This window comes from Melanostigma gelatinosum (assembly GCF_949748355.1).
Source record: "Melanostigma gelatinosum genome assembly, chromosome: 7".
NCBI lineage: Eukaryota > Metazoa > Chordata > Actinopteri > Perciformes > Zoarcidae > Melanostigma > Melanostigma gelatinosum.
This window is the reverse complement of record NC_136640.1, coordinates 17,467,303-17,483,380: the sequence shown is the minus strand read 5'-3', so window position 1 is coordinate 17,483,380 and position 16,078 is coordinate 17,467,303. Positions and strand designations below refer to the sequence as shown.

Genomic DNA, 16,078 nt, shown 5'->3' with positions numbered 1-16,078 from the left:
GGCTGCTGAGGCCCTGTCTCGTCTCCAGGGAGCCTCCTTCCACCCGCTCACTTCATCCTCCTGCTGTTGCCGGCGTGTGGGACACGAGGCAACCTGCGCCCAGATTGAGCCACTCCTGGCTTGGCCCCGCTCCATTCTTCCAACATTGCTAATTACATCTCAAATGGTAATAGATGAGGCCTCGTTAGCAGCTCTCACTCCCTTGAAAGATGCACAAACATACATCGGGGGGGGGGGCACTGATCGTTCTGAGCTCCCTCCTTCAAAGGCTGGACTTCACAGGGTGCTTGGGGCCCGATTCGCTAATTACTCCTGCAGTTCCACACTGCTGCCCTGTACGCCGCCTGCACCGAGCAGACGGCTTTTCCCGCATCGCCAGCGCTGCTCTCAGACAGGCCTACCCTCACACCCAGGCCAAACTACACAGGCGTGTTAAATATATCATTCAATGATCAAATTAGCTCTACTGTACTATTTTAGTCTCTCCGTAAACCAGCTGCTAATTCGATGACATTGCAGAAGGCAGCTCTCTCATCGTCACTGACCGTTTTAACCTCAATTTTGGAAACCCCTGCATGTTCAAGAGAGAGACAAAGAAATTGGGATGTTATTAAAGTTCTTGGGGAGAAAAAGGCTGACGTCCCATGTCATTAGTGCTTCCCCTAATAAAATGAACCTAATTAAGGCTTGAATTTATTATTAGATTATTACTACAAAGCATGACATTTTCTGTGCTCAATATTATAATTTTTATTCTGCAGAGATTCACCTAATGGGATGAAAATAGATCTACACCTCCAACTGTGCTCACTCGCGTGTCATCTCTCTGATGTGGGTTGGTACGCACATGTAAAATATGTGTGTGTGTGTGTGTGTTAGTATGTGGAGTATAAATGTGCTTGCATATGTGTGTGTGTGTTTTTTTAAAACACATTGTTTTTTTGCTATTTTATTGTATTTTTGTCTATTACTTTTGCAAACACTTGCAAACTTTTCACTTGTTCCTGTTGAAAGCGCCTGGGCCAAATACTGCACCACAGTGAAGAGAAGCTGCTCTTCCGCCTTGTTAAGCCTATTTCCATATAAGATATTGACTTGTATATACCTCTATCGGGATCTTTATTGGTTCAGAGCTGTTGCTGGGCCCTCTTCATTGTTTAAGTGATTTAATTCCACAGAATCCCATTAGATTTCATTATCATTTGTGTTTTATTCGCTGGCTGTTGTGAAGGAGATGGAGTCAACAAGAAGATTAGACACGGCTCTAATTGTGGTGTGGTTTACAGTGAGCCTGTTTGCCTGCATCGATCCGCTGCGAGGAATAATCATAAAATGGAAGTATAGCGATGCAGGGAAGGAAGAGGCGGCAAGCGAGCAGGGCTCGTTACTGAAGGAATGATGTATTGATCGCGTCTGACAGGGTGCTGTGGACCGATCAATTCTGATGGGCAACGGGAGCCTGTTAGGAGATTCTCCTGGGTCGTCAGGGTCACTCGCACAACAGGCAATGGGAGAGAAATTAACCCGTCAAGGAAAAGCAAGGGGTTATGTAGAAAATAATCTGTCAAGGTATCATGAGGTTAGAGGGTTCTTCATTGTGTATGGATGCATGATTGGGCGAAATATTCATGCCACTCTTGACATCTTCCATAATGGTGTGGGACAACAAACACTTGTGCAAATTAGAGGATGCAGTGTGTGGACATTGTGTCCTGCACACTGCTTTTGTATGTGGTAACCATGTGCCTGCGTCTCTGTTTTGAGGGATTCAAAGTAAGGCTGAGGAATGCATTCTGTCAAAATGAAGGTCGAGAGTAATGAAAACAGGTGAACATGTTCGATAATGAGTGGAAAATAAAGCAGAAAATAAAATAAGAAAGGCGTAATGATGCAGTATCATCTGTCTCCACTGTCCAGAGTCCATTCTGGATGCTTCTCTCCATTCCCCTTGAGTACACTAGGCCTGGCCTTCCCCAAGATAATTGATAGCCTGTACGTTAATTTAAGTCAGACATGAGTGGCTGCTATTAATGAAGGCGGGGTTTGCTGGTCTGACAGTGCAGTGAGGGCTCACAGGAGAGTGATCTACAGCTTGAGGCACTGTCCAGAGGCGGATGCTGGAGTGGTGTAGAGTAGAGCAGCCATTGCATTTCAAGAAGGCATTCACTGTGAACTCCATTTTCACAGTAAAACGACCTCTATCAATTGGTCTGGGACTCATTTTCGGCATGTAGAGTAGAAACGCAAGCAAAGTTCTCCTCAATTGCTTGGCCAAAACTCACAGAGGATAACGATGAAGCGAAGCGGGAGGGTCACTCGACAGTGGCGAGCGTAAGATTGGGTTTGTTTGTGCTTTATCAGCTCGATCGATGGGTCCGTCCACACACTCGCAGTCCATTTGGGCATTTAGCTCCCATAATTGCTGGAATTAATAGCACGCACATTTACAAAGTATTGTCAGCCATGAAGTGATTATGGTAATCAGCAGATGAATGGGAAAAGGCAATTTTAAACTGCTTTTTTTTTCTCACACAAATGAGTTTACCGACTTCAATCATGCGAGTGCTCTATTGAAGAGTGGCCATGGATTATCTGTGTTAATGATAGGTTTTTAGCCGAGCAAGGGCGTTTGCAGGCCTTGTTTGTTTCGTCGGTAGCACAGTGCTGCAGGGTCGTGTTGATGTAAAACATGCAACAATTACCTGGAGAGGTCTCAACTCCCGTGGAGAATGCTAAGTGCTGGTTGTCACCGAGGCATGGTGAGTTCAGGGGTCCCTGTCTTCGGCAGAATGCTCACTTGTCACCTTTATACTCTTAATAGTAGCTATGATAACGGATAATGGTTCTCCCGTTGACCAAAATCCAATTCACTTCTTAGAAGTAGCAGACATTTTCAGCATCATTGTTTATTTATTCCCGAGCGCATCCAGTTAAAAGGGTCGGGCCGCACAGGTCCATGCTGAAATGGACGTAGAGGAGGCAGTCATGCATGAGTGGAGCTCCTAGCTCTTCATTTAAAGACCTCTTTTGGTGGAGGAGGATCCTTTCCTGTGGCTTGTTACGCTTCCCCCACATTCAGACATGCTTTCTGAAAATACAGCCCCTCCATCCCTGCTATCATGGATTCAGTTATTCAGTTATTCATGGCTTGAGGCTGAATAATGAAAGATGGTGAAAACACACTTCACTCTGTTTCTCTGTTTGCCCCTCTTTGTCTCTTCCTCTGTCTCTTGGCTGGATCGCTACTTAGCTCCTGACTCCTATTGAGCAGGGCCATCTCTGCCGTCAGTGAAGTCGATAATATTGGGAGAAAAGTCACTGAAATGACATTTGATATTCAATAATGCTAATGCCATTTGAAAATAATTAGCTAGTCTATACTACCGGTAATTAAATTGTCCAGGACACGCCTTCTCTATGTGCACTCCCACACAATGCAGAATCCTACATGTTTTTTTTTTACAATATTTTCCAGCCTTACAGTATGTCTGGTGAGATCCTCAGCATCTTGGCAGTGATCTGTGCCATCAAAGAGCCCAGAGTGATGCGCACACGAATGCAGAAGTAGCGAGCCCAGAGTGATGCGCACACGAATGCAGAAGTAGCTCTTTTGACGGCTGCGGTGTAGCAGAGGCTTGCACAGCACAGCGCAGCGCAGCGACTGCGACTGCCACCACTCTGTTCTGCTCTTTTAATGTGGCTGTGGGAGATGGAGGTGTTTGAAAACAGGCATAAGGCTGGTGTTGTGATGCCGTGTCAGCCGCCGCTTCATTCTTCTGCTACAGTCATTTCAAAGCAAGCAATCCAGCTCTGAGACGTGCCGAGCAGAAAGCGGAAACAAGACATAATCTTTGTTTAATTACTCGCGATGGAGACAGAGGGAGGCGGTTTCCTTGCATCACCAGAGATCTAAATGCATGTATGTTGAAATACAGACACGTACAACATGTGGTTCCTGGTGCGTAGTGGCTTGTCGATGATTAGGGAAGGCTTTGCCTCTGTTTTCATGTATAGTGTAATGAATTAGCCTTTTGCCGAAACAGACACGCAGAGATTTTACACTCATTTATCTTGATGAAGCCTCCTATGGAGAACACATTAACCCAGAATGCATGATCACGGTAACGCATCCCCTCATATGTAATTCTCAACATCTAACTGTTTGGCTGTCTGCGTCCAGCAGGGGGCAGATCACCGGGCATGCAAAACCTAATCTTGTGGAAGCTGTTATCTGTATGTGTGGCTCTAACTGAGAGAACTGATAAAACCACACACGCTAATTGGGTTGTACAGCAACCACAGTCTCACAATGCGCTCTCATTACCCAGGGGACAGTGTGTCTGGTTGTTTCTGTGTTCAGACATACATAGGGTTTATAGCATCAGTGTGTGTGTGTGTTTAGGGTCTGTATGCGTGTGCCTGTATCATAGATATGTGTGTCAACCACCCCCACTGATCGGGGAGTGTAGTGACTGTGTGCAATTGGGGATTCCAGCAGAGGCAAGAAAAACAGCTCACGTGTTGTATGCAGCCGCACTAAATGTCCACCCCAACTGCAGTCCCTCCCAATGGCTCCCCAACCACAAAGCTTTCTGGGGTTAGACATGCCGATTTCAAATGTCAGTGTATCACGGTGACCTTTCAAGGACCTGGAATGAATCAGACAAAAGAAAAGAGCCTTGTGTCTTAAATGGCAAGATAGTCACCTTTGATCCAAGCCTTAGATGGAGTTGTCTTCAGAATTTAACTGATTTAAGGACGGTTCAAAGGCTACGTCTACTGTGAAAGGTATTACCCTTCGGAGTAGTAGACATGGTTTCTGATTCAAACTATGTATTGTTTGTTTTAAAATGAAGTAAATAAGGCATTCTGGTGATGATCTATCTGATGTGTCTGTAATTTCTTAGGAAGAAATATGTAATTACAGGGAAATCACGACTATGAATCCAAGTCTATATTAGTTAATTGTTCATTTATTATTGTAAACTTAAATGTCCATATATGTTGAATACTGGTAATCAATTGAATCAGTTACAGTGTCCCTATTTTCTTTGTAATTTGTACCAAATGTCTTATTGGCAATGGAATAAGTATCGGTACTTAGTAATCAATACTAATATTGGGAATTCTTAAAAATAAAGCTTTCCTCAATTATAGATTCCCAATGACCACCTCGGGTCTACATCACGTTTGTCTGCATCCTAATCATAGTAGAGTAATAAAGCCTGTTATCAGCAAATGTCCCGTAATGTCCGTAATGTCCCTTAATGTTCTGTGTGGTTGAAACACACTTGGTTTTATCTTCTCACATGAGCATCATTCACAGCAGACATGTGTTAGACCACAGCTATCCCCCCCCCCCCCCCCCCCCCCCCCCACACTGTCTATCCTCAGGAGTTCTGGCTCAGTAGTTCTGGCTCTTTGAATTATTAGCTAATTGCCAGGTGAAATCAGTATTGATTGAGTGTTGCACAGCAGCTAGTGGTAATAGCAGTATGAAGCTGGTCGCACACTAGATTCTTCTACTGGGTGATATAAAAGATGGCGACTGTAAAGATAAAGGACACTGCGTGGGTGGAGGTGGAAATGCTTGCACACACACATACACACACACACACACACACAGACAGAGTGTCTTTTTAGCGATGGGTCTTTGCTGCAGAATCGGTGCCCTGGAGAGCTGTGGGATCACTGTGCTGTGCTGCTGTTGAGCCACTGTCTTGTCCTTGCTATGTAGGTCACCGGTGCCCTCCAACGATATCTTATCCCATCTGCAGTGCAGTCAATACTGTTGACAGAACTCCAAATAGCCTCGGATTAGAAGTTGCCTCATTAACTTTGTTCCTTTGCCTAAATGATTAACCTCAGCCTACAGAGATGTGTTGGACACGTTTGTAGCAGCAACACAGTATGAAAACAACACAATCTGCATGTGTGATGTGATGCCTTGTACGATTTAAGGGGGAATGGGATAAAGCAGGAGGAAAGAAATGGAGAATTAAAAAAAAGGAGGGCAGAGCAGTCATGGTTTAGACACAGCACTCTGCACAGATCCTGAGCATGGCAGCCAGTGGTGTGTTTCAGATAGTTTTTTTCCATTTGCATGATAGTATGAGCACGGATTGACTCGCACACACAGACACATGCGCGCGCGCGCACACACACACACACACACACCCACCGGGGTTGTTACATACAGACTGACGGTTCCAGCAGCCCAGATTACCTGAGCGAGTAGCCCGGGTTTTTACTCCATGGCCTGAAATGAATGCAATTCCCCTCATTAGCACGCAGGTTACATAAGCCTGGTGTTCAGGTATATCCAGCTGCACCGAGGCGGTAAGCTGATTACAGATGGAACTAACCCAATTACTCCTCTGTAATGCAGTTAACACGAATTGGATTGTGAAATTATGAGAAGCAACCGGACTGTCATGCGCACGGAATGGCGCCAGAGCATGTATAGCTCCGACGAAGCATTTAAACGCTCTGCTTAGATAGTTTAATGTCACAGCACTTCAGCACACATACTCAAGTGTTCCGCATGCCAACAGCTATAAGGTAAATCTTCCATCTGTGCATCCATGTTTGTTGTCTCCTAGGGTTTAATTAGTTTTCATCCGAGCCATGGACTCCTGATGTTTCAGTGCAGCATAGATTGATCACTGCGTTATTAGTGCTGTTGGTGCGTTTCTCTGCCGTGTGCCGGGGCAACTGCTTTCCATGCAAACGGGCATACTCTGCAGCACAGAAAACTTTAAATTGTAAATGTGTGTGTGTCTGAGCGTGTGCTACTGAGGTGGGCCTAATGTAGCAGTCATTTGCTGAGCAGGCAGCAGCACTGCTACAAAGGTATTCCAAGTATTTAGATGTTATGTGCAGCATTCAATCAAGCTCCAGCAGACACACGTAAAGTATACGGCACATCTTCAGGGTGATAGTGGTGCTGGTTGTTCAGAGGGGGGGTTTTTCAGACGCACACTCTGACTAAATGGGGAATTGCTTCGTCCTCAATCATAAACAGCTCACACGTATACACACTGGGTGATGGAGACGGGGAGGAAAAGAATCCCGAGCCATGTTTGAGGCTGTTGTAAAGGTCATCTCCGTAACCAGTACAATTTTTGCTCCTCCTCAACAGTGGAGGTCTATAAAGTGATCAATAAATCTCTTTGAATGTCTCTGCATCTGGGCTGCATGTGATTTAACACCCCGCCTCATCTGCTGCCTGGTTTCTGTTCGTCACACTGACAGACCTCAGCCTTCCTCTGCTCACAAATATTCACTGTATCAACCCCCGCCCGAACCACCCACCGAGGAAATGGCCAGACCTTTACATTTGATGGATATCAGCATTGGTTTCAAAGTCTTCTGTGAGGTTCTGATCCAGAACCAGCGGATGATTCCCGGTATGGAAAAGGTGTCGCCTGTGATCTACAGTGGCGAACAAAGTGTCCTTCGGTGTGGGATTCTTCCTTTCAGGCGGTATTGATTGAAGGAAAGGTGATCTGAGGAGGCCATTAGGAGGATTGAGGAGGGGGGAACAGGCAAGGACTGTGATGAACATCTCTCTAATCATTATGCCACGTACAGCACTGCCTACAGCTTCAGCCTGACATTCAGATTCACACACACACACGCGCACATAGGCAGCTGTAAAGTAGGATTAGTTTTGAATTTACAGCAGTGTTGTGTCCGTTTAGAGTCTTGTTTATGCCCATTAGAGCTGGGTCGTCCTTCAATCGGAGGAGGGTCGGCGGTTCGATCCCCAGCTCTGCTAGTCCATGTCGATGTGTCCTTGGGCAAGACACCTAACCTGTGGAAAATGAATGGGTATGAATGATTAGATAGTCCTGATGGGCAGGTGGCACCTTGCATGGTAGCCGCTGCCATCAGTGTATGACTGGGTGTAAATGAGCGAATGATGACATGTAGCGTTAAAGCGCTTTGAGTGGTCGGAAGACGAGAAAAGCGCGATACAAGTACAAAGACAGGACAAGTACAGTCCATTTACCATTTGATGCTGCCATGTTGTGGGGCTGGCTCTGCATCTGCACCAAGCCACACATGACTGCACAGTGCTGATGGGTGGGGCTCTGTCACAATGAGCACAAGGAGACACAGTGACGGCTCATGTAATGGCTCACAAACGCACAAACTCACAAACGAAATTTGATGTCGTCTCCCAGTATCTTCTTGGTCCAGGCGTGTATATTGGTGTCTAGGGAGGGAGGCTGCGTCCAGGAAACTGGGCTAAGTACAGCTGTTGTGAACACTTTCCTCTTCCTGTCTGTCCTGCACGACACTGTGGGCTCATCACACCGAGCGAGATAAAAGCTGCTCAACTCCAGCCGAGAGCTTAATTAAAACAGGGCCGCCACAGCAGAGTGACGCCTTTTACAAGATCTTAACGGCTCTCTGCTCACCGTTACTGCCAATCCAATTATAGACCAAAACAATAAAAAAAGACACACAGAAGGAGCTGCAGCAAATAGGCTTGCATAAAGACAAAGAGGGGGAAGCTATTGAAGATGACATGAAGATTCGCAGTGGACTGCAGAACTTGACTGCAGGAGTTTCATTTTCACCAGAGATGCCGGTGTAAGTGTGCCACACCAGATTGACGACTTAGCTTCTGTCTGTGTGTGTGTGTGTGTGTGTGTGTGTGTGTGTGTGTGTGTGTGTGTGTGTGTGTGTGCTCTGTGCAGTCTCTGAGGGATTCCAGCCCTGCTCTCCCAGCCTGGACACAGTTCAGCAGCATCCTGGGGATTATCTTTCCCTGTGGAAGGTTGCTACCTCAATGTCATTAGGCCACAGCTCACACCAATATGCTGAAGACACACATAGTCAAACAAACAGTATTTTCTAATTGTATTTCAGATCTAGGTAATTACCTATTTTCAGAGTAACTCCTCTAGTGCGACAGTGTGTCACAGCTGGACTTTTGACATCTGTTACACTTGGACAGTTACATGAGGGAACTGTGTGTGGGGGGGGGGGGGTGTTATACATGGTGAGGATGGAAAATAATGAGATTTTTTATTTTATTTTTAGATGGTTCTTTCGGGCTTTTTATTGGCTTTATTAGTGCAGCTGGAGAATGACAGAAAAGGGGGATGAGAGAGGACTAGAGAGAGGAGATGACCCGCAGCAAAGGACTGTGGGTCGGAATCGACACACTACGACTACCGGGTTGGCCAGAGGTTTCCCCCCATAATGACATATTGAGACACTATTTGAGGCGGTGTAGGAGGTGATTAAGATGACAGATGGACGGTTGGTATTTTGTATTCATTTGTACAGAAGGTAAAAAATGAAGACTTGCATGTCTTTCATTTTCCAAGACCTGTGGGTTCCCCTGGACATAATACACACTGTATGGGGATATCATTTTGATCTCAAGTACACACCTGTACATTGTCGTTGCTGCATCTTGCTCATTTGCGACCCTATTGCTGTGACAAAATCCGTCCACAGATAGACAATCCACAAGATCCTACATCCTACAAGACGTAGCGTGAGCAGCTTTTCCAGCTGCTGTCTGTATGTTCAGATGTCCCAAAATATGGTTCACTGTTCAACTCTCAATATGCCTACTCAGCCACTATTACACTCCCACTCACAAAAGCCCAGCAGCTCGCATACCATATTATCCGTCATGTTTAGATGGCACTGATGCAATAGGAGACTAAGAGAGAAGACATTAACAGGAGACATTTGCTTGTCTGCCTGAGTGCACTTCTTCCTCTCCTCTTCTTTCTCTCACTTTACTTCCTCCCCGCTCCTCCTTTACCCGACGCAGGAAGCAGACCCACCTGCTCCATCATGATGCCTCACTACCCCCTGTCTGTGCTGTTTCTGTGCTGGAATTGGCAGGAAATCAATCCCACTCTCATCTACAACCCCCCCCCCCCCCCCCCTCCCCTTCTTCTCCTCCCTTCACATCTTACTCCCCCTTCCGGCTGTAAAGCGTCCATTCTGGACCGAGCACACGCATCAGCACAACATCATGCCTTATCAGAGCAGGCACAAAGACCCATGGGCACATTGTTCGTCAGTATCAGCCAGCTCCAGTTTCGTCGCACTGTCTGCCTCTGCCAAGCCCCGCAAACACATTCATGACCATAAACAAGACAACAGAATGAAAAGTGGAGTGGCCACCAAAATCATTTTTGGGGCAAAATGCATCTTTAATTGTTGCGGTTAATTACAGTGCTATGAGAAGGGGGGGGGGGGGAGATAGAATGGAGGATACAGCACATCGTTATTTATTATGCTAATGTATCCGTTTTGGAGACAATTAAGTGATTAGAAAGCTGTCGCTCTCTGCTCTCTTTCTTCTCCTTGTCCTTGTCTTTTTCTTTGCTTTTCAGCATATTACTGAAATGAAGCCATTACTTCTTCAAGTGAATTTTAATGAGTTTTTAACTAACATTTTAATGAGCTATACATTACCATAAAGCATGGATTAGGCTAAATTGAATTGTGTGTGTGTGTGTGTGTGTGTGTGTGTGTGTGTGTGTGTGTGTGTGTGTGTTAGAGAGATAATGTGTATGTATGTCTGTGTTGGTATTGTTGAAGGAAAGAGGTTCATGAAGAGTTAATTATATTGTTTCTAAGGAGCGACACCTCACATTTTTCCTGGATCGGCCAGAAGAACCGCCCACTGTGGTCTCACTGTCATTATTGTGCTGCCCAGAGGCTTGTTAGGCCAAATTAGAGGTGCTGCTTGAAAAAAAAACAAGCTTTGAACAGGGCTGCTGCTTAAATAAGGATGTTTGTAAAGGCTTGTCTCCTCTTCAGAGGTGAAGGCACAATATGTGGTATGCGTTTGATGGAATGCACTCCATTCGTTTACAGTCAGCCCCCTTCATTCAGCACCTTTGTACTCCTCACCACCTCTCTGGTCTGACCTTGATCAGGCACCCTCTCCTCTTCCCCTGTTGCGTTGTGTTATGCCTCGCCTCTTTTCTCTCAGCGTTCTCGCCAGAGCACACGCGCTCTGTCTCTTTTCTTCCATCCAGGGCTCTATTAAAGTTGCACATTTCATACGGTATCGCCACCTGCCATTTCCCCCCACTATGGTATCGCCGCCGACCATATGATTCTCTTTACCTTCACTCTTTTCCATATTTCCTGCATCTTATCTGTGAAAGTGACGGTGTTATTTACAATCCCTTGGCTCAGGATTTGCAGATAGGGAGAATGGTGGTGGAGATCATATCGGGCTTGGCCATGGTCTGTGGGGAATGATTAGGTGTGCATGTATATGGCTTGATCTGCAAAAACCTCATCTGCAGTCTGTGCAGAGAAAGCCCTGACAGGCACGTGAAAGCGAGTGGAGGGGGCAGGAAGCAACGCGTTGGACAACGCTGTGGGATCGGGGGGGAGAAAATGAACTGAGAAGATGGAAGAAAAGGAAAGACAGAGAATGACCTCTGATGGTGTTATGAGAGAATAAGACAGACAGAGAGAGATGGTGATGAGTTGTGCTAATGATGAGAGTCAGTACCGCCAGCCAGCCATATTTGTGCAGCTGTTTCTCTGGTCTGACCTGCAACCCCTCAGTGGAGGAATATCTGGGATATGTGTGAACCTGCTGCTTGCCTGCCTGCTGAGGGGGTAATTTCTGCATCTGGATGGGGGGGGCAAAGGTTAGCGCTGGCCGGTGGGAGGGCAAATCAGCGATTCAGACCCGGAGAAGCTTGCATCCAGACAAATGGGGCGCATCTCCTTTCACAGTTCAGTAATATATAGTGTGGCATTATCCTTCTCCTGCCTTCAGCGTCAACAGTAATACAAAACACCATTGACAGCACATAGAGTGGATTTGGTATGTTTTGTCAAGTGACATATATATTGTCTCTTTTCTCTAAGGGTGGAATTGAAAATGGCGGTATTGTAATAGCACTCTGCCGGATGAAGCGCAAAAAAAGCACTCGAACGAAATGATATTATAGCTCGGAGCAACCTCTCTACAGCTCTCCGAGGTTGCGTGTGTGTGTGTGTGTGTGTGTGTGCGCATGGTTTATTTTCTAATCAGAGTGTGGGTAGAAGGTGGTGGTCCTGGGTGCCGGGGTATGGCCCCGGGCTTCTAGCTGTTGTAATCTCTCTCTGTGTTTCTTAGCCCCTGACCCAGGAGTATATCTGTGAAAGCACGGAGGGTCTTTCGCGGCAGTAAATAGGGAGGGGAATGTAATAACAACCACACAAACATCCGCATTTGCAGTATTACAAAAAGATACCAAGCCCTGCAGCTTTTAAGAAACATTTCACAGTTTGTCGGGTTTCTGTATACGTTTTTTGTGCAGTGAATGTCTATCAAAGTGATGTGAATGTCAAAACGGAGGACATCAGTCTGTGGTGTTGTGGCGTGAGCGCAACCTTTGTCAACCAAAGCTTGGTACGCTCCTGTAGGTGAATGCATTTGTCAGCACTTATCTCAGGATGCAGGCTGGACGCTCCAGTCAAGGCTCCCCACTAATCTTGCCGACAAGCGGTGTCACCCTCCAGTGAGTAATGTCTTGGGTGGGAGAAAAGGGTGCACTGTACAAAATATCTCTCCTCACCTGTCCTTGCCCTGCCACCTCTGTGCTATGATGCTGGGTGTGTGTGCTGTCATGTATCTGCATCAGTAGGAGTTTTTTTTGTGTGTAGAGTCTATCTTAGGTCAGAAAACACACGCACACAGGCGGACCTCCCTAATGGTTGCTGGCATCGGCCCCCCCTGCCAATGTAGGACGACCTGGTTTACAAAGTAACTGTGTGGGTGTCTCCCTTTGTGTTTCTATTTTGGCAAAGACCTCCACTCTCAACCCCTTGGCTGTTTCACGGTTGCACATTGCAAGCTGACTCCCTTCCCCATAACTTCAAGGTGTTGAACCAGTGCCAGCTGAAAGAGCTGCAAATTCACCATGCTTTGCCCCCTGCCTGATGCTCCTTCATTCATTCAGCCCACTCCTCTGATATTTAAATGACAAATAAATAAAGTACGAGAGGCAAAGGCAGATTCATATTATTCAGATATGGGTTCTTTTTAGCCTGCAGCCGGATTGACAGATGTAGCAATTGCCAACAGAGGGGTGTAAATGTAGAAATATATACATATTAATGAGCAAGTAAACGGCAGAGTTTGGGGCCCGCTGAAACTCCATGGGAGGTGAGATGTTTTCAGTGGAAGAAGAGCTGAGTGTTTCAGGGGGATAGAAAGGCAATTACCTTACGTCTGTCGGATGATTCGGGTCTGAATGCCTACAGGGCCTCAGAGTTGGAGCCGGAGTTCACTTTCTGACAGCAAATACGCCAGACCCACTTGATGATACACACATATCAGATGTACCGCACATAGATTAACAGAGGAAACAGCCATGTTGTGATTCTAAGATAAAAGCATTCACTTGCCTCATGATCCCGGACAAAGGGCGGTTCAGCCCACGGATGTGTCTGCAGGCAACTAGAGATACATGCTCATACTGTAATGAAGCAAGGGGGAATGAATATTTAATGTGTGTGTGTGTGTTTACTTTAACCGTAGGAGGTTGCCCTTGATGGCCTTGTGTTAGGATTAGATAGTGTACTAAAGTGTATTTGGGTTGGCCCCTCCCATCATTCACTTAGTAAATATATGTTCAGAGTGTTGTCTTGGTATTAGCAAGCCCCGAACCAACACACAGGGCATAATCCCTTCACCAGTGGTGTGTCATGTGTTTGCTTGCTTGTAGCTGTTTGCAACCCAGTGTTTAATCCCAACAAGTGTGTGTGTGTGTGTGTGTGTGTGTGTGTGTGTGTGTGTGTGTGTGTGTGTGTGTTTTGTATTTTATTTGCTGGATCGTGTGGATAGCTCCCTTTTTTTTCTGTTTGCACATTTTGTGTATTTATTTAGATTGCCGGGTAGGGACGCATTTACTGTGACGTACCGTGCAGTTTCAGATCAGATTAGACTGCATGGCACACGCGCCTTAATGATGCACCTAACGTGTTTTTCTTTTGTCACTGTTCCGTTTCAAAGGAAATTGATTCTGACAAAATCCCATGGGTGCTATCAGCAATGAATGGAAAGGAGCAATTAAATCCAACTCCATCTTGGAAACAACAGGCTGTGTATGGTCCAAACCTGACGATGATTTTACACTGCAGGACTTTAAAGGGTTTTTAATGCAAATACAGAGCCCACTGGTGGTGCCGGTTATGCCCAGGTCCGCCACGCTGGATCTGGCTAATTACCGTATAGCTCTTATAGGACAGCCTTGCATTAGAGAGAGAAAATCTCTGCCGCTTCTGTATTCTCCCCGATTACCCCTGTGTAAAGGTTTCATTTGAATTCATGTCACACAAAAGTCCCACTCTGTACCCCAGTGCATCCCCTGGATAATTGGGTTGAAAGCATCCTCTCTTCCTCCGCCCTGCCTCCCCGTGGTCTAAATAAATAAATAAGAAGACAATGGCTGTGCGGCTTTCTGTAGAGAGGGTGAAGCGATTGAATGAAAGGATGAGAGAGGCCTGGAGCGCAGGGACCAGTTATCCGCTCTTATAATCCTGGCCCTCCCCACCATTGTCCCCAGTGCTACGTGTAATTTACATAAGGACCTGTGGCGCTGCCCTTAATTTAGCCCTCCTCAAGTATCTTCAAACACCCCCCCCCCCCATACGCTCAGTCCTTTTATCCTTCAGAGGAATCATGTGGACGCTGCTGAAGCTGAAATTCCTAAAGTGCTACTCCACAGATTAGATTTATTGTAGATCAAATGGAGAGAGATCTGTCTGAGTACACACAGCAGGAGAGAGCCAGCGTGACCCCCAGTTTGTCCCTCTTTACTACATTAGGTATTATGTTGTTTACTCATTGGTATGGAAGTTGTATCCTGGCAGTTTAGTGTGTTTGTGTGTGACAGCAGCTCTCCTTGTTTGATAAAGAGCTGGTGTTGTGTGTTTTGCTGAACACTATGCTGAGTGAGAGGCTATCTCTGTGATGAAAAGGTCTACCTGGGGGGGTTGTTGGATACAAGGCCACAGTTGTTCATCGGACCACCCTCTGTCTTTTCTTTTTGTGCATTAGCACGTATCTGATTTGTGTGTGTGTGTGTGTGTGTGTGTACAGGCTAGCAAAGTGAAGCAGGGTTGCACCCCTGTGAGCTCTCACATGTGAGTGACACCAGGCTTCAGGGCATTCTGTTTCTGTTTGTTGTGCTACCTCCACAGGGACCTCCATTAGCTCCAATTATCTTTCACTTGTGCTTGCCTTGTCAGATGAAGCTGCACATCCCATTTAAATGACCACAATGAAAGCAGCATACATTCACGCTGTGTTGTGCAAACAACTTAATACATATGAAGACAGTTTAAAAATGGTGGACTTTAACATTTAATTCAGTGTCATGCTACACAACCGCACTCCTCCTGAACCATTTCCTTTTTCTTTTTTTTCTTCCTCAGTGCTGCGAGATGACTTCAGACAGAACCCGACAGACGTGGTGGTGGCAGCAGGCGAGCCAGCCATCCTTGAGTGTGTTCCTCCCAGAGGCCATCCTGAACCCACCATCTACTGGAAGAAAGACAAAGTGCGAATTGACGACAAGGATGACAGGATCACCGTGAGTACTTTTACCATCTGTTTTAATACCTGGACTCAATTTGTTATTTTATTCTTAGTCCCTGGGCACTTAAGGTAAAAAAAAGCTCTTGGTTCTGGAATGGTCTGCCATTGAACACATTTGACAGTGTTTTGGTGTGTTGGAGGCAAGTAAAGGATCGTTCCTTTGTTGCTTCAGTGCATAGGGGAGAGAATAATGGGAGTGAATTTGAAGACAGTAGAACAAAAACCTAAATGTTTTATATGTCTGTATTTACTTTTTTCCCAATAGATTCGAGGAGGAAAGCTAATGATCTCCAACACAAGAAAGAACGATGCTGCCATGTACATCTGCGTGGGTACCAACATGGTCGGAGAGAGGGACAGCGAGACGGCACAAGTCACAGTGTTTGGTGAGCTTTACTCCTCCAGTTCTCCGGAAACTGTTGTTTCTCCTCAATGATGTGACTTTCATATTTGTCCCTGTATATTCCCAGTTACTGTATACTT

The 16,078-nt window shown here is 45.9% G+C and overlaps 1 protein-coding gene across 1 annotated transcript in view; it reads left to right on the top strand.

The window, feature by feature from the left end:
• Window positions 1-16,078, top strand: part of robo2 (roundabout, axon guidance receptor, homolog 2) — a gene marked incomplete at its 5' end in the record, with an annotated part of 151,589 nt that overhangs the window by 80,106 nt on the left and 55,405 nt on the right. The window contains 2 exons of the mRNA XM_079272037.1: window positions 15,433-15,590; window positions 15,861-15,981. Of these exons, the coding sequence (XP_079128163.1) occupies window positions 15,433-15,590; window positions 15,861-15,981 (279 nt within the window). The remainder of the gene's footprint in view (window positions 1-15,432; window positions 15,591-15,860; window positions 15,982-16,078) is intronic.